The 25,036-nt window shown below is 29.4% G+C and overlaps 1 protein-coding gene across 5 annotated transcripts in view; it reads right to left on the bottom strand.

The window, feature by feature from the left end:
- The window catches only part of LOC113383732 (dual specificity protein phosphatase 10-like), a 252,983-nt gene that overhangs the window by 191,429 nt on the left and 36,518 nt on the right, over positions 1-25,036 (bottom strand). For all 5 annotated transcript variants that reach the window (XM_026621984.1, XM_026621980.1, XM_026621981.1 and 2 more), the window contains one exon: positions 21,770-22,420. In XM_026621984.1, the coding sequence (XP_026477769.1) occupies positions 21,770-22,420 (651 nt within the window). The remainder of the gene's footprint in view (positions 1-21,769; positions 22,421-25,036) is intronic.

The raw sequence follows: 25,036 nt of genomic DNA, 5'->3' as shown, positions 1-25,036 counted from the left end.
GATCTCCATGATCTCCTCTTACCCCCCAAACAGAGAAAGTCAAAAATCAATGTCACAGAAATCAATATCAATTATTACCAGTATAAAACCAATTCAAAATCATCAGAATTATTTATGACCATAATAAACAAACTTTATCATCTAAATATTTACTTTAGTACATTTGTCACGTACCCAGGGTTCCATTGGGCAACAAAATCATATGTGTGTCATCTGATCAGAGTGACGTATTAATTATCTTTTATTATCACATAAAATGATACTAGAATAGGAAATTTTACTTGGACCCCGATTTTATACATAAATGAATCATATTTGTAGAGACACTGGGTCAATATAACAATATGACAATGTCAATTGATGACGATATTTTTGGAATAAAACTTAAGTAAAACCTACCATATTAAATTATTGCTTAACCCTTGTTAAATATTTTGGAATCCAGGGTATACTTATGATAAATATTAAAAAAAATGTTTATTGCACATTTAACAAAAAAAATATTTAAATAAAAATCACCATAATGAAATTTAGTTTGATTTATGTTTTACTGTTACACTATTGTATTTGAAATTATTTATTTATAATATAAATTGTGCAAATAACTATCCCATACCACAAAGTTCATATAATTTAGTGCAAGTTTTTTGTTGAATTTGTGAATTGATTTAAGGAAGTTTTGAGGAACTATTATCAATCTTTCAACGGAAATACTGATAATAAATATTCGCAAATCGATTGGGTCAAAATCATTTACTCATTGGGTCAATCATTAGCAATAGAATTCTATGACTAATGAGAAATTAATTATTCTCGATATCCCTCATAGAGTTGTGAATCATATTGTGTGTTTTGCATTAGCAATCGCATGCCTTGTGTATGTGAAAAATATTTCAGTCGATATTGTGCATTTATAATACCATTTTATTATTGTGTTTCGTTATCATGACTCTTACGAACAAATTTTAATAGTGAATAATCAAGATTTGTATTAAGAATAGAATTTTTCTCATGGTAATTGAATAACTAACATTTTTTGCATGTTGGTCATTAGATTGAATAGATTGAGGATAAGAAAAAAATATATTGTATTTTTATAAAATACAAAATATTTTATATTCTTTTACTGAATTACAAGATGTCTTAAAAAACATTAGGAAATTTTTAGGGTAAATGGCAGAGTTCAAAAACCCAATGGTAACCTTATGTCAAAATTTAAAGTTTAAAAAATAAGTGAAAATTACAAACAAATTCAAAATTACTAGTAAAATCTTAGATAATAAAAACGTTTGCATTAATTTTAAACTAACTATGATACTACAAATCCAATCAAAAAATGAATGGAGACAAATTTGTACCATTTTTTCTCTAAAATCCATCTAACAATGGAACTATTACCTATTAATTAGCAATGTCGCTAACTTATAAAATAAAATATTTTAAATAGAAAACATAAATACAAGGAATCTAAAATTACAAATAAATCCAAAACTACCAGTAAAAGACCTAGGCATTAAAATCGTCTGCATTAATTTTAAACCAGCTAAGCTACTACAAATCCAGTCCAACTTAGGCACTAATAAAGCACAAAAATTCGTACCAATTTTCCTAAATTCCCTCCAACAAAGAAACAAAATCCTCTATAAATAAATCTGAATTTAATTCAGTTTCCTTTGATCTCGTTTGAATTAAAATAAAGCCGAAGGATATGCGGCAATCTTGCCTGAGATGTCCCCTTTGCCGAATGCATAACATGAAACCAAACATCCGGCATAATGGGAACCCTCTCTTGGAGATTTCAAAGAAAATCTACATCACAGATGTTTTGCGTAACAGTGCTTACCAGCAATTAATTTTATTTATCAATTAATTATTGGATGAAATCATAAATAATTGGTTGTGGTTTACGATAAGAATTAATCACGACATGAAATCAGACAAATAAATAGAAATAGAAATTTACATGAAAAATATCGTTAGAAGTATGATCCAAAGTCAAACAAATCATTAAATTAACTTAAGAAATAATATTTTTCTAGAAAAATGTTTGGTAAAATGATTGTAAAAACTTGAATGCAGTAATCGATTTTTTTAACCAAAATGTCGATTGTTACATCAAATATTTTCTTTTGTTTTTAAAACATTTTTATAGGACCATGTGATAAAGGCCTGGTAAGTTATATTATTGAATATTAAATAAGTTTTATAGAGACGAGAAATACATGATTAAAAAATCGTCATCTTTGAGTTTTTGAACGTCTTGAACGTGTTTATAATAAATAATATAAGGAACTAGTAAGGTATATAGTTCAACACAATGAATAAGTTTTATAGAGTCCAGTAATATGTGAAAAAACGACTTTCTTAAATTTTTTAACGTTTTGTAATAAATTTCGCAATCGATTTATAATAAGATCTAGAGACAAATTAAACAAAATAATAATTAATATGCATTATCAATAATGTGGCAATTTTTATAAGTGTAATTGTAAATATTGTAATATTTTATTTACACTTACAATTAGTTGAGTAGTTGCAGATTATTATTATAAATCATGTGAAAAGCTCGTGCTGCAAAATTATAATCTTATCAAAGTGTTCTTGAATGAGTACTTTTCAAGCAATACAAGCTAAAATAAGAAATATACGTCTATCAGTAGTTAAATTTTCAAAGATAAATTATAAATTAATAAATCCCAGTCAATATCAATGTTTACAATTGTTATGATCGGTAAGCTTTTACAGGTTTCCAAAATATTTAATAAAAAGTGAATGAACTTTATTGACTCCGACATTAGGGGGCGTCCATTAATCACGTGAGCTAGTTTTTAAGGAGTTTTGGACCCCCCCTCCCCCTTGGTGATACGTGGTGATATTCAAAATTACCCCCTTCCCCCACCAAACATCTCGTGTAATTTTAGTTACGTGAAAAAACTAAAATTTTTGATACTTAATTTGAAAATGTTTGATTCTTCTTTAAAAAAATCAGTTAAAAAATAAATACACGTGATATCTTACTATACCCCCCCTCTCCCACGTGATATTTCGTGATTTTTTGTTAAACCCTCCCTCCCCCTAAAAACCTCACGTGATTAATGGACCCCCCCTTAACATTTGGAACAAGCATTGGATAAAGCTCCATGAGTTATTAGATTTTGATTTACAATAAAATAATAATTTATTTATTTAATAAATTAATAAACCCAGTCAATATCAATGTTTATAATTGTCATAATCAGTGAGCTTTCACAGGTTTTAAAAATAATTAATAACAAGTGAATAAACTTTATTGACTCCGACATTAGCATTTTCAGGAACAAGCATTGAATAAAGCTCCATGAGTTATTAGATTTTGATTTACAATAAAGTAATAATTTTATTATGAATCAAATTTGAAATTAACCAGCAAAAACTTAAATTAAAATATGAAAAACTTAAAAAAAATATTATTTAGAAAAAAAAAGTAAATTGTTTCATTAGTATAATTCGTACTATGTACTATTAATATTAATTTATGTGCCAGAAGCTTTTTTATAACGTTTATCATTATACATTGATGGCTTCACTAAATAAATTAAAATATATGTTTTCTCCAAATTTTCGAGACAATGATTACATATTATATATCATATAATTTCCAAACGATTACCGCACTAACCGATGCATTACGAAGAAAACAACGGATCGAAATTTATTCGAGAGGGCCTGCCGTTGCGCTGCAATGCACAAGAAGGGCTATGGAGCGTTGTACTGGGACAGACGATGGTGATTCATCCCGGTCACAGGATATCCTCGAACGGTTTTCAAAAACAAAGAATCCTCCGAAACCGACGATTATAAAATGATAAAATGACACAAATATTAGGACGCAGTAATATTATTTTTTTTATAATACTCCATAGATATAGTTTTTTTTTATTAAAGCACAACAATTTTTGCAAATCATCAGGATATTTTGGCAATTTTGGAAAAATTTATTTATGGGTGTATGTGTGTGTGAAAGATGTTTAGATACATTTGTTAAATTTACTTATTACAACGCCAATCGACATTATACAGAAATTTATTATATACATATTAATTATTAAATTTTCTTAGTTTCTTTCATCTCGCCTTTTTTTCATCTAACTACTCTAGTACAAAAGAATCTATTAGAATTAGATCATATAATACACATCGTAACAGTGATGATATACAAAAGTGCATTTTTACTTATTATTTTACTTAAAATAGGTCATTATATTTTTTTTCATTCTGCTGTTATAGTACCTTTATTTTTTGTGGAATCGTAGCACATTTATCTAAATTATCTATTTTTTATACATATGTACAAAACAATTTTGTTTTTGCAATCTTCATGTAAAACCCAATGTATACAGTAAATAATTGAAACCTTGCAAAATAACATTTTACCGTTACTAAATCATCATAAAACATTTACCTTTATCTAATCAGTAACAAAAATCGATCAATTCCCACTTAGTCACATCGAAATGTGCGAACTTATCAAAGCTCCACCCTACAGAATAACGCAACATGTTGCAATATGTATAAAATTCAACAGAAGGCATCATGAATCATTCTTTGTCATAACCTTTTATGGTGACTGCACAAGGGACACGTGAAATAAAACTAGAATATTGACTTGGTAGAAGCATGTGTTAGCATATTTATAGGATACGAACAAATTTCTAATCTACTAAACAGTTTAAATTAATTAATTGAGCATCTAATTTGGTTAATTGCACCAGTTGACCATATGCCAAGTCATGGCTTGCAGCTACCCCACGATGAAATCATGTTATGAGTCGACGGATGAATCATGGTTTGGAGACTTTTTTTTTGGATACTATTAGACAATGGGTGGAAATTGGAATAGAGTATTGTTTCGTTGACAATTGACTGCAAATTCAAAGCAAAAGTAAGATGGAAACCCAACTTATGTATTAAAGTAAAAAAAAATCAAAAGCTGAAATTACCTGGAATTCGTACGGACGTGTAAATTTAACGTTGATTCGTATATATAATAGTTTTGTACAAATATACTTAAAACATTTTTTTAATATAAATTTATTGGGCCTCCCATTTACTATATCATAACTATTTCGTAGTAAAATTTCTTATTCATTGTATGCTTTTTCTTAGTTATATATAGTTATATCTGAATAAATTATAGAAATATAAATTACACTTGAAAATAAATATATCATTTACAAAACACGTAACCCAATTCGCCATTCACAATTCCCCTAGTAAAAGCTTGTAATATCTATTTCTAGAAAAAATATCATGAATCACTGCAAAACTGGGGTAGTTTTAATAGAAATCGTTCCGAAACATGCGAAATATGATACTAAATGCTTGCGATCAATTTACATAGTTCCATAAATAATGTTAAGGGAAGGAAATCCTAGAATCTGATAATTCCTAGAAGGTTTCTTGTAATATATAGTTGGATGTAAAATATAGGGGCGGTTGTAATTAAACAGCATTCAGCTAAAATTATTTAATTAATATTTAGTTGATGTATGAGCATATTTACTTCCTGTATAACATTTTCTACAATTGCCAAATTTAGTTATTAAATAATTATCACTTGGTAGTTATTTTACTCGAGAGAATGCTTCAATATATGTTAACCTTTTAGACTCGGATGCCGCCGCTCCGGCGACAAAATACATATAAATTCCGGAATTCGCGAGTGAAAAGGGTTAAAATATGATGCTTGACAATTAATTAATATTATACATAAACTATTAGATAGATGATGCACAATTTTGATACGTACAACAGAATATAGAGTCTGACTAAAAATTTGCCCCCAAGATCAATAACATCTAATGACAAATCTCAATATTTTCGAGTCTGTCGTCTGTCGTCTGTCGTTGGCTCTCAGTCTACTTACAATCTACGATTAATAAGGCGGAATTTCGAATATTTATGGCCATAGATATTATGTTATGATATGTTTCAGTTTATCGTCGTAGTAAGCGGTCGTCCTTGCATGAGAGTCGCGAGTCCTTCACACATGTCAGCGAAAAACGAGGAACTCGGCCGTATATCCATTTGACCCTCTTGTGCATTCTTGCAACGTAACACATCAGTAGTACCGGTAACGAATGGGAAAAGGAAACAGGGATGGATATAATTGAATTTCGGATCAAATATATATTTATAAAGTTCTCCGAACGCTGGTATAGAGCATAGGTCCCCAAACTTTTGTGTTTTTTGGATCCCCTCTTAGACTTAGCTGGTAGACCCCAATTTAGCCAATATTGGTTTTTTAATAATTATCTATTTGTACTAACATTTTGTATTAAACATTTATTGTTAAGATACAATAAATGCATTTATTGTAAAGATACAAGTTAAGACATTTATTAATTGATTTTAAAATAACAATAAAAAATTGATATTAGCAAGTTATGTTGTAATCCACTATCGTGGATCTCCAAAATTCCTTTTCGTTGATGTGGACCCCTTGAAAGTCGTCATGGACCCCTGGGGGTCCATATGGATAACTTTGAGAATCACTAGTTTAGAGGCTTGGTATTTGGTATTTTTTTAAATTATCTTTTATAGATTTTCTTTTCGGTGCCATTTAAATTACTTTTAAACTTTTTCCAAAATAAGTTTGCTTATAGTATTCGCGAGTCCTCACACAGTTGTTTAACCAAGAAATTTTGATAGTATTTTTTAAAAGTAGAGAATTTATAAAAGTTCAATTGCATATTTAATTTTTGATTAAATTAGGCAATAATATTACTCATATTATTATTGAAATGCTGGTAATAGAATATATTCCAATGTTTAAATTAAAGAATTGGTCTAATCTGCTTATTTGAATAAGGCACGTGCTCACTTATGAAGTGCGCAATTATTCACAGTTTATGATATTACACTTCAGTTATAATAAAACACGTCGTTGAAACTAGTTTAATCCAGAAAATAATACTTAGCTGACAATATATGAAATTCAATATATATTTCTGTTATTTGATGATCGGTGGTATCTTTTAGTGTCCAGTTTATATAAACAAAACTGTAATTAGCGTGTGAACAAAATCTTTGAGTAGTAGTTCAAATCTGGTTCAGAGGAATATAAAATTAGAAACCAAGATAAATCTGCAAAGGACAACATTAAGAAGAGGAGCATGAATCATGAAGAAGTAGAAAAATTTGAACTATCTTTTAAAAGATTTTGTATAGAACTATTGCAAAGCAGGAAAAGGGCTATTTTATCTATTCAAAAGAAGAGCTGAAGGAATATTAACAAGGAAGGCTTTTCAATAAAAAAAACTGTTCCTAGTGTCTGGTGAAGTTGCAGCCATTAGGCGAATTAGTTCTTCAGATCATAATAGATTTTTTGCCAATAACTATTAAATCATCCTTTTAACAAATGCATTGTTCAACTAACTTTAACTATTTCTTTATTTATTCTCTTAATTAAAATTAGAGTCCCAATCCTGTCTTAAACAGTACACACATGTTATGAGTCACAAATGCAACTCACGACGGCTATTTAAATAAAGCTACCGATTCTTGCTTTGTTCTCTGAAGAAAGATTCACAATTGACGCACGATGTAGTAAAACAAGAAAAAACAAATAAAATGTGTCTTGCAATTTTGCATCATGGAAATTACCACGAAGATGAAATCATAGATGAAAGATATGAAAAATTATTTATATTCGATATTATAAGACCTTGTTCACAAGAGGGATTCATTCAGGAGCTTTATTGAAGAATCTTGAATAAATTTTAATATGAGTAAGTGTTCATAGTTATTTCCAAATTATTTCACCACCATAACTTTTCACATAAAATTGCAACCCTGCTCTATCTGACATAACAAATAAAATAACCCACACATATCTCATGCAATTCGTGTATGGAAAGTCAGCATGACTAATCCGAATAGGAATTTAAAGGAGAAATTAACGATTTTAATGACAAGCAAAACTGCATAAGGAGAAAGGTCATAAAAAGCAAATAAATTAATCATTTGATATATAAGATTTTCCTCTCCGATTGATTATAGTGACCAGTTGCAGAGCAATTCGAACTATGCCAATTGCTCCAAGTGATTCATAGCTTTCATTTTAGCCCGCATTTTCGAACATAATGCGATTGGATGATTGAAACGATGGCAATGATAATCAGAAACATTCCTAGACTAGACAACTGAAAACAATTGTTCGGAATGCCGCGTTAATTTGTTATGATTATTTATTATAATTTATGCTGTTGTCTAATAGAATGCAAAGAAATCACAACTGACGCGATCAAAGCCAAGTCAAATTGTTTTTTGTTATGGACAAAATATATTAGCGGTCTTAAATCAATAGGAGTATACAAAGGATTAAACGACACATATTGAATACTGACAATAAAAACGATTTGAAAACCATAAGATGATAGATTTTATGGACTGATCTGACATAACTTAATTTGCATAATATAAATATATATACAGATATATACATAAATATATTATTATTGATCACTGGGTGATCGATAGCTGTGCGTTGGTTTTATATATGATGGCTCTTATAATTGTTTACAAATGATAAAAAAATAATATGAAGAAAAGTTTACAATTTTTAGTATAATGCAGAACAATTCATAAATTCTTCACAAATAAGAAATAATTTGTAGCTTTGCCACGTTGAGGAGAAATGAAAATCTATCAGAACATAAAACCACAAGACCTGGCATATTAGTACATCAGTCAAGTTGATGAGAAAGGATATCTCAGTTTCAGTTTTAAGGGATTATTTCTCCTCAAGCAATGGATAATTTTAAAATAGGTATTAAGCTTTTAAGTAAGTAATTTTCAAACTTCGTTATCAGGAGTGGCGTTGATGACCTAATAGATGCCTTATGTCATCAAATAACCGAAATGCGTTCCGGCCTGTGAGGCTTATTTTAGCAATGGCAAAAGTCAGTCGCAAAAAGACATGATTCACTTAACCTTTCGTCCTCCTAAAATACATATTTGACTTGAATTTAACATGCGCAAAATGCAGATCAATATATGCGATTCCGCAAATGAGTCATAAACACAATACATCGTGTATCGAATTCGCGTATCTCGAATGTACTGGTACTATTGCAATTGCCATGACGGCGTTTGGCGAACAATAGATTTATTATGTAATTTTGTATTGACGGTCAAGTCTGTTGATTGTGTTAGAATCTACATAAAACACGTGTTGCTTACTGCGTTTCACGTTTTTGATAACGGGTCTATGTTGATTTTTATTTTTATCGAAGGAAGAAGTAGATTTTTGGCACGTGCTCGAAATGGAAAAATTAAAGCTCTCAAAGAACGCGCAGATCAAGAAAGTTGCTGGAAAACGTGCGGCAGTATCACCTTGCAATGAAATTGTCCAACCGCTTTTGGAAAACAAATATTTCTGGCTTTATGCATTAATCTCAGAGAATCATCATAATTTTCAGTAATGAAAGATGCGGTTATCATAAGTTACAAATACCAAAATTTTTGTAATTTTCATAACAAATAATACGATTTCATCAATTCAGGCCAAGAAGATCATGATCGTATTCAAAGCTTCTTACGCAAATCCAGAAAATTGTCCATGAGCTCAAAAGCATGAGTATTAAATATATAAAGCAGAATTTATTTTAAATATGGGTATTATTGTTTTTGGTTAACAATACGACAGTAGTTTTTGTAAATTAGATTTTCCAGTATCAAAATATAATTACATTTTTCATAATTTATATATCAAATTAATTAAAATAAGAAACATACGAAGAAAAATTTGTCCAATAAGTATTTTTTAACAAAATACAGAAACAGAAATTTACAATTATATTATTGAGAGTACTATGGGCTGTTGAAATTTAATTTCTCAACTACCTTTTTTGTTTTAAAGGAAACTCAAAAGTTGGCCTATCTCTATTTGATATATTTCCATTATTGGAATTTCTATAATAGTAATACGGCAATACGGGGAAGGGTACTTTAGATTGAAAGCATATTTTTACATTTCCATAGATAAATGCCAGTGAAACCTGTTGTCACTACTGCTTGGCATCAAGCTGACCGATGTCGGTATAGAACCCAAAATTTACTGGTTGGATTGGGCAGGACTGTAATGACTAAGCCGCAGAAAAGTCCAAAAACTCAATTATTACTACTCATTATTTTAATTCCCTAGTAGATTTTTTCCCAGATTTAAAAGAATTACTATTGAAGTGGGTAATATAAATATTGAATTTTCGATAATGACCGTATTAAAAAATCTTATATTTACTAAATATTATTAATTAATAAAATGAATAAACATTGATTAAAATATTTCAATTAATAAAGTTTAAACAAATAACTTACCCTACGGGAAGTAATTATTATGATTAAATATTATGATAAATATAAATCCGCGAAAGTCAGGTCATTATTGGAAGATTTTTTATAAAAGTATTGATAGTTACTTCTTAATAAAAAAATATTAAAAATTTAAAATCAAATGTGTAATAAATTTTATTACATAAATCATTTTTTTTTTTTGAAAAAACAAGAAGTTCATTTACAAATTACAAAACAAGAGTTCATTTCCCCACTTGACTACATATAATTATATCACGCTTGATCGCAACAATCAATACGGCGCAGCCAGGCGCTCCGTTTATGCTCGGCTGCCTTCTCATTGCAAAACATTAATTATAAACAATATAAATATATGACACTGTAATAACATAACAAAAGCTAACGAGGCACGTTACATAATTTCATGGGCAATCGTTAATTGCAAGAGAAACACAAACTGATTATTATGCATGACATCATGTCCACATTTTTCTGGAATACGTGAGGACAATTAAAAATATAGGCAAATTCGCAATTAACTAGCGGACAATTGGCATGTTTTATGGAAAATTGTAGCGTTCGGATTATAATCGATGGAATAAATATGTATGTGCGAGGTGTTATTAGATATAGTTAATCGATTAACAATATGACTCACGATGTAAATGGTTTTACATAGACATAAAACAAAACAGAAATGAAAACTTTCATCAAGATCAAAACCTAGACATAGGCTAACGAAATTGGCAAATTAAAATCTTTGCCAAAAATTTAGGAAGATGAGATGCACGTGTTAAATAGTTCTTTAGATCTTTTTATCACTTTTTTATGATAGGTCAAGAACGTCTTGACCGTCCTTCAGACAAGCTCATTGACCTGATGATGCTATCGATAAAATCTGATAATTTTTAAAATATCATTTAAACCGATTTTTATTTAGAAATTATCTAAATACACTAACACACGAGCACCTTTCTTCTAGTACATGACTAAAATTAAAAAATGTGGAAGCATTGAAAATATAAAATTTATAATCATAAGAGAAAAAATTGAAATTCAAACAAAATTGTAAAATCAAAAACAAGAGCAACAAGTAAGAAATTTTCATAGAAGTACATATGAAAGGCAATTGTGATGAACTAAGCCCTATAGGAAAATTTATAAATTAGTGAATAAACACAATTAGACAAGTGTGCAAAATAGAGAAAAAATGAATTAAAGTAAAATATTAATCAAATCTTACAGACAATGTGATTACTTCTACATTGTATAATAATAAAAATCTCATAAGTAATAAAAATGCACAAAAAGTCTGTGATCTTATTATTAGTTCAGGCATATAATTTTAATTTGGCCCCAAAAATTATCTATGTTTAGGTCTTACCATCACTGCTCTAAACAGAGCTGACATCTTTTCTTATAAATTTAATATGTAAGACGGTTTCTAGCTCGGATAAAATTTTTGCGCGAGTCTGGACGATTAGATCATTACCAGGAATAAGACCGCATGCGCCGAAATAAAAGCTTGCCAGATAGAAAAATAAATATTGGTGACGTGCGAATTCGTGCCTGAAGATATATTCATAATCAAATAAAATATATGAAAATGTAGTTTATATTGTCATGCCCAAATATACTTAATACACTTTAATGAAAGTTCGAAGAATTATATAAAAAAGCTTTGACGATAAGATTTAGGACAACATCTAACTAATTTTATACAATCACTATTAATTTTTTATGTTCAGATGCTAATAAAAATTCAAGAGCAATAAATTGCCATATGTTTTAAATTAGATCTGGGTAAGAAAAACATATCGTCAATTGAAACAAAGTAAAATTCAATTAATTTAAAAAATATGAGTTCATAACTGCAAGAGTTATGTATATCATACATAATAGTAATGGGATATTTTTAGGAGTTGCTGTATTTCGTTTTTATAAAAATAAAAATCCTTATTTTTAATTAACGTTTAATATAAATAAACGATTAAAATTGAATATTATATTATATTGAATTAAAAGAATTAATTATCTTAATTAATCCGAAATAATACAATAAACCGACAACTATGTGTGGATAATTTTTCAAATTAAATTGATGTTATCATAATTTTAATTAAGATATAAATCTACAATGCAATAATAAACTTCTCTAATCACAACTTCATCAAAATTTTTATCAAAAACGATGAAATTAAAAGTATAGAGTCATATCGCGAGCTTTCGTAAAGCTCGAGCTTTCGCGTATACTTACGTAATAATTATTATATAAAACGCGAAAACTAAGTTCTATTGCTGATAATCACTAAATATATGCATCAATTAATACATTAATTTATTAAAATCGACATTTATGACAAACAATCTTAACCGTTTCCACTCGGATGCCGCCGCTCCGGCAACAAAATTTTTAATTTCACAATTCGCGAGTAGAAAGCTTTAATAAAAGCTTTTTGTATTAAATGTTTAATTTAAAATTCTGTCTGTATAGAAAAATAATAAAAATCTAAACTAAATCTAACCAATTCATTACACATTTGATTTACGTATTTACAATAATAATTTGTTTTCTATTTCTAAGAAATATTGTAGTTTTGCGACCATTTTCCGTTTAATTGTTTACACTGCATCAAAACATGTGCGTCCAAAGTTCGCTTAAACAAAATTTTCCTGGCAAAATCATTATGGCTTTGGTTATAAATCGCAAAACTGCCATGTTTTTGATTAATAAATCCTGTTCGTTGAATTTGCGCAGTTTTCAAACATACATAAATGCTTCCGACGACGTCTCCGTCCGTTTATGCTGCGCAAGGTTACTTGCGTCAAAACGGCGCGGCACGTGGCCGCCGATTATTATTACTCATATTTGTTGTTGTATTACATTTATGAGATATGTATTCATTACACTCCACGTGAGATTTATTTCATGCTCATAAAATTGCTGATTTAACGTCTATTCACAAATTCTATATGTGGCGTGCAAACCAAATATCACGGAAGAAAGACAATTTTTTATAAGGTAAAATAGTTGATATTAAATAGATTTTTTTCTATTGACATCTATTTTTCTGTCTAAAGTTCCTAACAAAAATTTTTACAAGTATCACAAAAAAAAATATTCAAGAAATACTGTAAAAGCAAAATTTGTTATCTTTAAACTTTGAAAATTACAATAAGACCAGAAGAACAGATTGCTCTATAAAAATAATCTTGTAATTTCTTGAATGTGATTTAGTGATTTCATGAATATATATTAAATATATTTTAATCAATTCTTCATATACCTTGTCAATATATAAATAAATAATTTTAAAGACTATTTAGAAAGAAGCTAAAAAAATGCAAACTAGTTAAGAAAAATCTATTTTAGGTGAGAAGTAGAGTTAATTTTTTAAACTAATGTCCGTTTTCATAAAATTTACAATATATTAAATATTAAATTATATATATATTATTATTATTATGTTCCATAACGTGATACAAGCTTCAAGGTTTAATAATTAGTTTATCAGAACTCGTGATTCAAATATATTGAATTAAATGGCTGTGATTATGCACATTTTCATTGCCATTTTGAAACATATGACTAATTTGTTGTCTATAAATAATTGTGTCTATATTTAATATATGTAATATAATTATTGTATCAGTTTATCAAATAAACAAAAAAATTAGGTCATTGGGGCTTTAACTATTTGGGGTCAGTATAAAATCTATGTTTTTATTATAGTAATATAACTATTGTTTATATTATATATATATATATATATATATATATGCTAACATTTAAGTGTACAAAATTTATTATACAATTTGACAAAGTACAGAGTGCAAGTATTCGCTGGTATTGAATTCATCAATTGCAATTTGTTTCGGCGTAGAAATATTCGGATGTAAGACAAATCGCCGGCAATAAATCAGTGACTAGCAAAATTTGAAATAAATAATATACAATCTCAAAATAGACAGGAGAATTTAATGTTAAATTTTGTATCATGATCATAAATAGAAAGTTGGCGCAGACAAAGTAACCAAAATATTTGGAAGTTAGAAATGATAATGGTGAGTTATATAATATTAGGAGATCTCTATATTAGCATCAAAATACTCTATTAAATATCAGATATCATCTACATCATTCCTGATTGCGGTTCAGATAAAATATAAAAATTTCATTTAACCCATTCTGCAAAAGTATATCTATTTGCTATCAAAAGTAGTAGAAAACTGGATATGCAAAATCCATATGCGTGAATCGATCGACTTTACTGACCACCTTCCTGGACAAAGTGTCGAAATGAAAAAGATACAATATCAAAAGTTCATTTCACTCAGTTTGCAAAAGTATCACTATGTATCAAAAAGTAACAGAAAACTAGATATGCAAAATCAATAAGTGTGAATCGATCGATCGACTTGGCTGACCTTCCTGGACAAAGTGTCGAGATGAAAACGTTAATTAGATGTAAAGAGACCACCGTAGTCACGCGTGAGACGCATTATCAAAATATTTAAAGAAGTCGTCCCTGGAACTGATAATGTTGAGACTCTAATTACGTTAAATAAACGATGAGGCATACGTTTCAAGAACGCGACTCGAAACCCAATGCGACTTCTTGCTGCCAGGCAAACGCCACCACGCTCGAGAACGACCCCGTGTGAATAATCGACAGTAGACACAGGACTTGGAGGCGGCGGTACAGGGGTTTACAAACATTTTATTAATTAATTAAATAATTTATTTACGTATTATTCGACATTGAATACATTGTTCAAAAGTAGCTAAATATGTATATAGAGATGAAGCTTTTTTCTGCTCAATATTATTATTTGAAGAATTCATCAGACCTTCTTTGATTCTTCTATTTTGAAATTGATCTAATAATTGCCTATATACGATGCTAAGGCGTTCAGTCGGTCTATTTTTATATTTATAACAACCAAGCCAAAATATTTTATTTTTAATGATTGCATTACTAGATGTTTGTAAAAAACTTCTAACTATGGTAATAAAAATCCTACATTCAAAAGACATTTTAAATTTATAATAATAACTCTTTAGCTTCCAAATAATGCCAAATAAAAAAACTTATTAGCTCATTTGCACATAAAGTAGTAAAATAAAACTATGATCTGTATCAAGTTGTGCAACTGTTTACAATAAGGATAGTAACAAAAGATCGATTGAGTTCATTTGCTTAGAAATTTATCTCAAAATCTTGTTTAAAATTGATTTAACAAATTTCTAGCTAAAGTGTTACAGTATTTGGTCAGCAAATACTTTACTTCTAACGTATTTATTCTTAAATTTTTGTGAATATCTTATACCAAAATTGGATTGAATTGAATTAATGACATTTGCAAAACGAAGGAACTTTTGGACCCACGTGTATTTTTAGTTATGTAAAACTTTTTGAACAAATTGTTCGAATTTACGAGAAATTCGTTTTTTTTTTTTTTGAAAATTTAGGTAAGAAATAAATACACGTGATATCTAGATCTCTCCCCCCCACGTGATTTTTCGTGATTTTTTGTCAAAACTCCCTCTCCTCCTAAAAGCCTCAGGCGTTAATGGACGACCCCTTAAATAAATTTATATTTGTTTTTAATACGAATTGCTAATCTTAGCTTGCTCTTATTCTTTTAGAAAATGGTCATCACATGTATATGAAAAAATACTGTAAACTCATATACAAATGTATATAAATATATAAGTTTTCGACAAAACTTTTAGATTGCACTTTAATCACCCACCACGACATAAAACGAGAAGAAAATATTATATAAAATTCTCATCTGTATACTTACAATTAGAGCTTAAAAACCTCTATCTAAAGTCCTAAATCTTCTGCATGTTAGTTGTGAAATTTAGCAAAATGAAATCATTCAAAAAAAATATTAAATATAACGATTCTTAAAATCTGTACAGATACATGAATTAATCTTCTGTTCTAAAAGGCGCCTCGCTAAATCGTATGTTTACAAAACAAGGAAACTCATTGTTGAGATTGTGAATATTAATCGTCACACTTCTGTATCATATTTATCTTCAACAATTACTTAGAATTATGTCGAAATTCATAACAAAGTAATTATGATAATTTACATATGAAACAAAACAAATTTGTGCAAAAATCGTCACCTATGACTCAAGAAAGCAAGTAATGGTACTGAATCTGAATTATTGTTTTTTTAATTAATTAACTATCAAGTATGTATATAATACAATTGAAAAGATATAATATAGATGATTGGTTTTAAATAAATAAATAAATGAATTTTTTTTTCTACATAGCATTCTTGGTGAATTTCTAAGACTCAAAGGTTTCATTAATAATTTAGACTTCTAAAAAATATTTTTTATAATCATCTATATAAATCGAGTAGAATAAGTTGTTAATCGATCACAGTATTTTATTTTATGCAATCTGCATTCTATATCTGCTTGATATGAGTAATTGATCAATGAACTGTTATTATGAAAGTGCTATCACATGCCATCTTGGAAATATTGTTCATTGTTATTAATTAATAACAATGATAGATCTAATTGTGGAATGTTTCGCTGACATATCAAATGAAAAGTCTTCTTTTGCTATTGAATAATTGGCGGTTCGTATTACATATGGTAAGAATAAGGATATTTAATTCAGAACGTGAGTCGTTGAATCTCTATTATGAATAGTATGTGCACTACAATTGCATAAAATAATAATAAACTAGCTGTAAGTGGAATTCTGTCTTAAGGCAATTAAGGCATCGTGCCTTAAGGCAAATTGCTGGAACTTCCCGTACCAAAAATTATTATTTTTTTAAAAACAATTAACATTTTTGAAAAAAAATTACTTTGAAAGAATAAGATTTTTGAGAAACTATAAATTGGACAAAAAATAACTTTTCTTTGAAAAAAAAATTTTTTTTTAAAAAAACATTTTTTTTTTTTGAAAAAAATTTTTTTTTCTGTATTTTGACATATTGTAGAAGATCTGAAATTTTTTTGAAAGCAATCGTACTGCTTTAACTGCATAGGGACAAAATATAAAGCGCGTAAGCGCCGCGTCGCTGTCTAACGCATAAGCATTGGTACAGAACCCATAGAAATGTTAACAAAATGTATACTTATTGTTAAAATCTCTATAAAATATCTGATTTGATGTGCATATGTCTAATGATCATTTTTGACCGCCAAATGGCTCATTTTTTACTTTTTCCTCCATATCTCCGAAACCGCTAGACCTACCTTCATGAAAATTTATCGATTCTTCACCTTGTCAATACAAGTGAAATGTTTTTGAATTATTCAAATCGGACGCTCCGTTCTCTTAAAAACTGAGTTACCGTTTTCGGCACTTTTTGCCCCGTATCTTCGGAACGGCTAGACCTGCCTTCGCCAAAAACTAATCAGCACGTCTCCTTATCAATACGAATCGAATGTTTTTTGAATTATTCAAATCGGTTGATCCGTGTTCCCGAAATCGTCGACGAAAATTTGTATCCGCACATACATACACACACGCACATACATACATACATACATACATACATACATACATACATACATACACACACACACACACACACATACATCCATTTTTTCTAAGGTATGCCAAAATGTTCAGAAACCTTTGAAACGTAAAGATATATAAAAATTTTCATTTTCGATTTTTTTGCGATTACTATAACTTGCCCTACGGGAAGTTAATAATTGTTGTTTCTACTAACAATTTCCAAGTTTTAATTAATTTTTCTATATAAATTATTATTTAAAATAGTATTTAAAACCAGATTCAGTTTATTTTAAATAAAAACGTGCTAAGTATTATAAAAAACATGAGCAACCTAACAGAAGTATTATAGAAGATGTAGTCATTGATGACCTAAAGATTTTAAGATGCGGTTTGCATAATAATATTTTCCTGAGAATTTTATGTAATTATATTAAATTATTAAAGTAAATATAAGCATACACTTAGTAAGGTTGCATAGATGGTAAAGAGATTCAAGAAGAATTGAATATACATAAACCTGATTTGGTAAATTCATGGAATTTAAAACTTGTATATAATACATGTACAAAGATTTTTAATAGTTTATACTAATTTGATTAATCAAGTTATATCAGCAATGATTGTATATGTATATGTATTTTGAGTAGTTAAATGCTATTGTATTCAAAAATTAAATTAAATGTAGATATCAAATTCTACGCATTAAACTTTCATGAAGTAATACCAACTACTTGCACAAAATACGCTGAAAGCTTTTGAGCTTTTAAGCTCAAATGTCAAGTTTAAGCCGAATATAAGTGCTTGAAAAATGTCAATGAAAATTTTCTATTATTGTATATTGCAATACATTCTATACTATTAAATGAAAATATTTAAACAGTCGTTTTAATAAAATCACATGCACTTGCAAATGTTGCTCGTTCCACGTGCCTTCAAGTGCAAATTATTATGCAATCGGTGCAACTATTCCGCATTCAATGAAAAGCTTGTTTGAAATTTATAAAAGACGCAGTTTAGAGAAAAGATAGATTACCGTTTTAATTGTGATAGATTGATTGCAGTAAAGTCTGATTAATTTAGTGATAGCTAAATAGGAAGATAGAAGGCAAACAACTGGGAAATAACTTAAGAATTTAGAAGCCTGTCCAATGATTTTATGTAAACAGTTTGCACCTCATAATTTTAAAAATTAAAGTAAATTAAGTTATAAAACGCCTACTCATGTTGATCCGAATATATGATTCGCATCAATATTTTATCACATAGCAATCAATTTTTTTCTAATATAGATGTAGAAGATAAATACATTCAAAAATATATTTCTTATTTTCCACGAAAAAATTGTTAGCATATATCGATATCAAACGCAATACAACCGATTCGAAGTTTTAAATTATCAGCTTGGTGTAAATAAACCATATTTTTAGATTCAGCTCAACCTTGCACGAAATGAGATCATTTTTGAAAATATACTACTAAAATAATCATCGACAAATAATGACGAGTCAAGAAGACGACGTTCAATGAGAGAACGGACAGTTTTGAAATATTTGCAAAATCTCATAATACAATATATTATTTATTTGAATAATGAAATGCATTATTAAAACTACGTTTCAAATTATCTAAGTCGATTAAGTAATAAAATCTATTTATGGATATTACAATTTATTTATATTTGATCATCATTATAAATATTATTGTGAGGATAAATATAGTTTAGAGAAAGTTAAGTTGATATATATATATATATATATATATATATATATAAGATTTTTAAAATATTTTACTATCTGCAGAGTCTAAGTACATTTTTCAACCAATTATGTCTAAAACTATGATACCGATAAGAAGAAAATATGTTTTAATTTTTTCCACAAATAACACAATTTTACACACGATTATTTTTAATTTCTGAAGGTGAAAAACGATGATTCATTCGGATATATTCCACCATACCCCACGTACATGATTTTAAGCGTTTTGGTGGGATTTAGTCGAGACAGTGACCGTATTTTTTTAGTATTTACGTAAACATTGAAATAAGAAAAACAACAACAAATAAAATAAATAAAAAGTTCACGAAAACTGAGTCATGTTCGATGCAGCAAAAATTAACAATCGCACAAGCTATACAAAACAACTCTTGGGATAATGTCATAGACAAAAAAGTTAATATGACATCACAAAGCACGTTTATGAATGCAAATAATAATAGTCTAACTTTTAAACGACTAGCTATTATAGCTCAACCTCAATTGATATTTTTCAATTTTTAATTTACATAAAGCTATATTCCGCGCAATAGGAATTTAGTCATTTCATATTATATATAAGATGACTTTAATAAGCATGTGTTCATAACAGATTAATTGCTATCTTGAACAAAGGCTTGAATCCAAAGTTTAGTTTTTGTTACGTAGGATGGCATGTGGTCATTGCCACATTAGATTATGACACATTTAATTGCTACGAGTCGATTATATTCTTGACAAGGACAGTTCTTCAAAGGCAGACAGAGCGTCACATGATATTGTTTATTATGATTTCTTTCAACGGAAACAAAAAATCTTTGACGTATTTTTCTACGTCTATTGGATGCCGTTACATAGTAGCAACTGATTAAAATAATTAACATAGTCCCGGAATAGTTTAAAAATAAATATACAAGATCAAAGTGTCGAATAATCAATCAATCAATAATACAGTGTTTTAATAAAAATAACATAGGAAAAATGACAGGTAATTATTTTTAAAAGTATAAGATCGCTGCTACTTATTGTAGGGTAGGGCGGGGCTAGTTGAGCAAATTTTTACTTAAACGGATGTAGCTCCTCAATGAAAAGTCTCAATAAATTGCTATACAGCTTAATGGATTTGTTGTTTATCGCTTAACAAAAGTGTTAATACTATTTATTGGCAATAAGTAAAATTTAAAAGCTACAGCTGTTTAAATGCAAAAAGTCAAGTATGCTCAATGTAGCCCATAGGTGGAGCAAGTTGAGCACTAAGAAATTATACTGAAATCATAGGTCCAATGTCGATTAGTGATAAAATAAAATTAGTTTTTAATAACCAGTTCTATATTTATAGTCTTTATTGACAGAGAAAACAAAACTTATAGTAATTTGCTTTGATTAATTAACGAAAAGTAGAATCAACAAAACAATATCGTATCTTAGGGATTATTTTATCATTATATTCAGTATTTTTGTTTAAAATCATTATTTCTTTATATTATTTCTCATAGACTTAGCTTAAATCTTAAAAATAATAATGAATTTCTGGAAGTTAATGGTAATTGTCTTAGTGACAGAACAAGTTTAGCAACTATGCTCAACTAACCCCAACTCGGAATTTCAAAATAAAAGTGAGTTTATAAAAAACCGTGAGAGTTATCCCCAGAATCTCTGTGCGTATCAAAAGTACTATAATTATATGAAAGAATAAAATTTACCTGATTGAAAATAAATAACATTTGACTAAACCAGACAAAAACTCGTGATGAATTACTTTTTTACTTTTTGGTCTCAAAATAAACAAAACGTCCGTGAGCCTCACTCATTTGTCCAGCGGCCACTAGCGATCGCGGGATGTTTATTAGTTGAATTAGGTGAATAGTTTTCGAGATATTTCGATTGCTCAACTTGCCCCTATGCTCAACTAGACCAGCCCCGCCCTACCCTATCAGATCGCTGCTTCTTTTTGTAATTATAAATATTGTAAAGAACAAAAACACAATGTTTGAAAAAAAAGTGAAATGATTGAAAAGATTCATACAAATTATTCAATCAGTTTTAATTCAACATTATTTGATTTAGAGAATGTGATAAATGAGTTACTGTAAATAAAGATATTGATTGATCGATTGGTTGATTGATATGTGTTAATATTCAAGAGACAAATTCAAAACATAAACTCACCAATGAGCAGCGCAGGTCTTCTCCCTTCCTCTACTAAACTGGTCAACACAAGCACTAACGGATGAGCCACGGGCAACCTGTCCCATTCTTCTCCGGTCGCTTCATCATACACCACAATATCTCTAGCGACGCGCGATCTTAGCATTTCTTTTCCTTCCACGGTTGTCGCTAAATCTGCCAAAGCAGCTTTGCCCTGCTGTAGTCTTTTTCTATTAAACCTATCCGAACAATTCACATTCACCGCCCCTCTGATATGACTAACGTTGTACGCGATGAAGGACCTGCAATCGACCAGCAAAGGCGGTAACTGATCCTTTTCCGTCACCAGCCTGTCGACCAGCTCGGACGGCTGAAGAACCGCAACCCGCTTCATGACCAGGGCCCGTTGCAGCGTGGCGCTGTCGGCGCAGGGAGACGCGGGCAAGCTGGTCGTCTGAATGAACCGCGTTCGCTTTTGCAACGCGGGCGGTCCAGGTTCGCTGAGCGATCTGTTTAGAGATAGTTTCAGGTTGTCCCGCGGCGGGCGGCCGGTCGGCGAGCCGATCTGTACTGCCATAGACATTGTGTTGTTAGTGGATTTGGAGGTGTCAACGTGTGCTGTTCGGCAATCGCCGATGTTGGCGCCTCGCCGAACGTGCGCTATTCCGAGATCTGAAAAAGACGTGTAGGATGAAGTTTCGAAGCGATCTTTATGATTAAACAAGAGGATAGAGTCATCCTGTAAATATTTTAATTAAAATTTTAACTTGTATATTTGCAGCTTGGATAAGTAATGTAGGTATGATCTTAATTCGAATTCAAAAATAACTTATGCCTGAGACGTTATATATTTCAAGTAAGTTAATCATATATTATAATAAGTATAATATTGTGGCGAGCATAGCTCTTTGGTAGCGTGTTCGATTCACACGACAGGGATCTTCAGATCAAATCCTGTTAATGACTTAGAATTTATGAAAAAAATATGTGTAGTTAATTTGAAATCAAATAAAAAATTGTATTTGTTAAATAGAAAATTAAGAAAAATAGATATATCAGAATTCGAATAGTTGAATTGAATTAGGAATAGGAAGAGAAATATTGGAATTTGAAAGAAGAATGAAGTAAAAAATGGAAAAAATGGAATGAAGCTGAAAGTAAAATAGAATTAGAAATTTGAAAAAAGAGCAAGAATTGAAGAAAATAAGAAGAAGAAAAATTAAGAAGAATATAGAATAGGATTACATAAATAGATTGAAAATGATAAAAAAATTAGAATGTAAATAAATAAAAATGTTGTATGTGGCTAAATGCTCAGAGTAAGCGAGGCCAAATAAAAAATTAAAAAAAAAGTATAAAATTAAAAAAGTAAGACTGTCGGTAAATGATTGAGGATAAAGATCTTTATAGATATTAAATAATAATATTATTTAAATTAAATTTTCCAAAAGAAAATGACAAATCTCCAAGTATAAACTATATCTTTTACATCAAAACAAAATATGAAATTGTTTTATAAAAATATTTCACTAGATTACAATTCCTTATCATTCATAAATAAGCCAAGAGAAGATTACAAACCAAATACTCTGTGATTCATGATACATATCTAAAAATACATTAGCAATTAGCGTCTTATTAACGTTCAAAGTAAACTAATGAGTAAAAACCGTAAAGCATTGAAGTACTAGCTTTGATGTTCGAAATATGATATGAATACAAAGAAAGAAAAATGAAAATCCAATTGAGTTTGAAAATACTTAAAAAAAAAATATAAGTTACTTCTGGATTAAATTGAATGTAACTATATAAATGTTGCCCTAATTTGCGAAGTAAGTACAAAACGGTATACCACCACATTTAAATTCAAAGTATTGTTTATCAAAAACGTCATTGTTTAACTGCAGCGAACAAAACAGCTTTTGAGTTATAATCGGGCTTAAAATCTAGCATAAAACATTACTGATATTGAGTGACCTACAAACAACCCGTTGTGCCACTGTTTTAAGCACGTCCTTATCGCTAATTTTTGTGTTACACTTACAATAGAATCGTTTGAACAATCTATGAATAAATATATGGAACCTGTCGTTGACGTTATCAGGCGCTATGCGTAATTGCGTAATCCCCACTTTGAGAGTTATCGGGGCAACGTTTTGCAAGTGGCGCCTAAGAGGATAATTGAAAGTTGGAAGGCTATTTTGATTGATTTTAAAAATTTATTGATTGATTTTATTTAATTGATATAACAATATATACGAATATATACAATACTAGCAAACCCGACGAACTCCGTTTCGACACCAGATGGATTCGTGAGAAAGATGAAGAAATTTTTTGTTTGTTTTATATTTGTAAAGGAAAAATTTGATCAGGAAGGAAAATCCGACTTATTTTTATATATATAGAAGATAATCTATTTGCAATTATTTAAAACAATTATTGATTATTTTTATTACTCGAATTTTTAATTACGGTGCGTAAAGTTCCAGCAATTTCCAGTTCCACTAATTTTCTTAGCTATAAACCTTGCGGAGCCCGAGACCTTTCCAACAAATGCAAAATTGTCGAAATCGGTTCGTGCGTTCTGGAGTTAATTCGTTAGGAAGGAAAACCCGACTTATTTTTATATATATATATAGAAGATAACGAATTGATTTAATGAGAAGAACTCATATTTTTTTAAAGGTTTTGTCTTCGAGATTGTTTTAATCAACATCACTATTAGGTTAGCAACTAAGTAAGTGCGGCTTCTTGTTATTGGATAGTAGGTTATTCAGTTGCCAATATGTAGACAGAAGTTTTTTGATCGATCGCGTAGTTTTCGTTTGGCGTCCGTTGCAAAATGGAAAATCAAATAGAATTTTTTTGTCAGATTCTCTATTTTATTTCTGCGAAAGTTATTTTCTAACTAAAATCCGCACTGACTTAGTTACCAACCTAATACTAGAAGATCTTTTTCCTCGTCATATCAATTTCGCACACCCAATTATCTGACCAAGTTCCCATACTGCGCTCATTGTCATAATTTTCGCACGATTTCCCTAAAATTGTCTATTTTTTGGTTCAACTCTGTTCCAGTATGGGAACGATTCTTTTTGGTGTTTTATGAATTAATGGCCTTTAGCAATTGTTGTGGAATGACTCATGTAATGATAACAACAAGGTGATAATGCGATTGTCATGAGACTTCACGACAGGTGTTACGGGACACGAAAACCTCATCGGAGCGTTACACAATAATGTGTTATAAAAAAAAAAACAGATACGATACTAAAGGTAATTATC

This window comes from Ctenocephalides felis, unplaced genomic scaffold (assembly GCF_003426905.1).
Source record: "Ctenocephalides felis isolate EL2017-DRISC unplaced genomic scaffold, ASM342690v1 CF-g0.4_SCAFFOLD_03570, whole genome shotgun sequence".
Lineage (NCBI taxonomy): Eukaryota > Metazoa > Arthropoda > Insecta > Siphonaptera > Pulicidae > Ctenocephalides > Ctenocephalides felis.
Note: the sequence above shows the minus strand (reverse complement) of the source record. Positions and strands in the feature narration are given on the sequence as shown.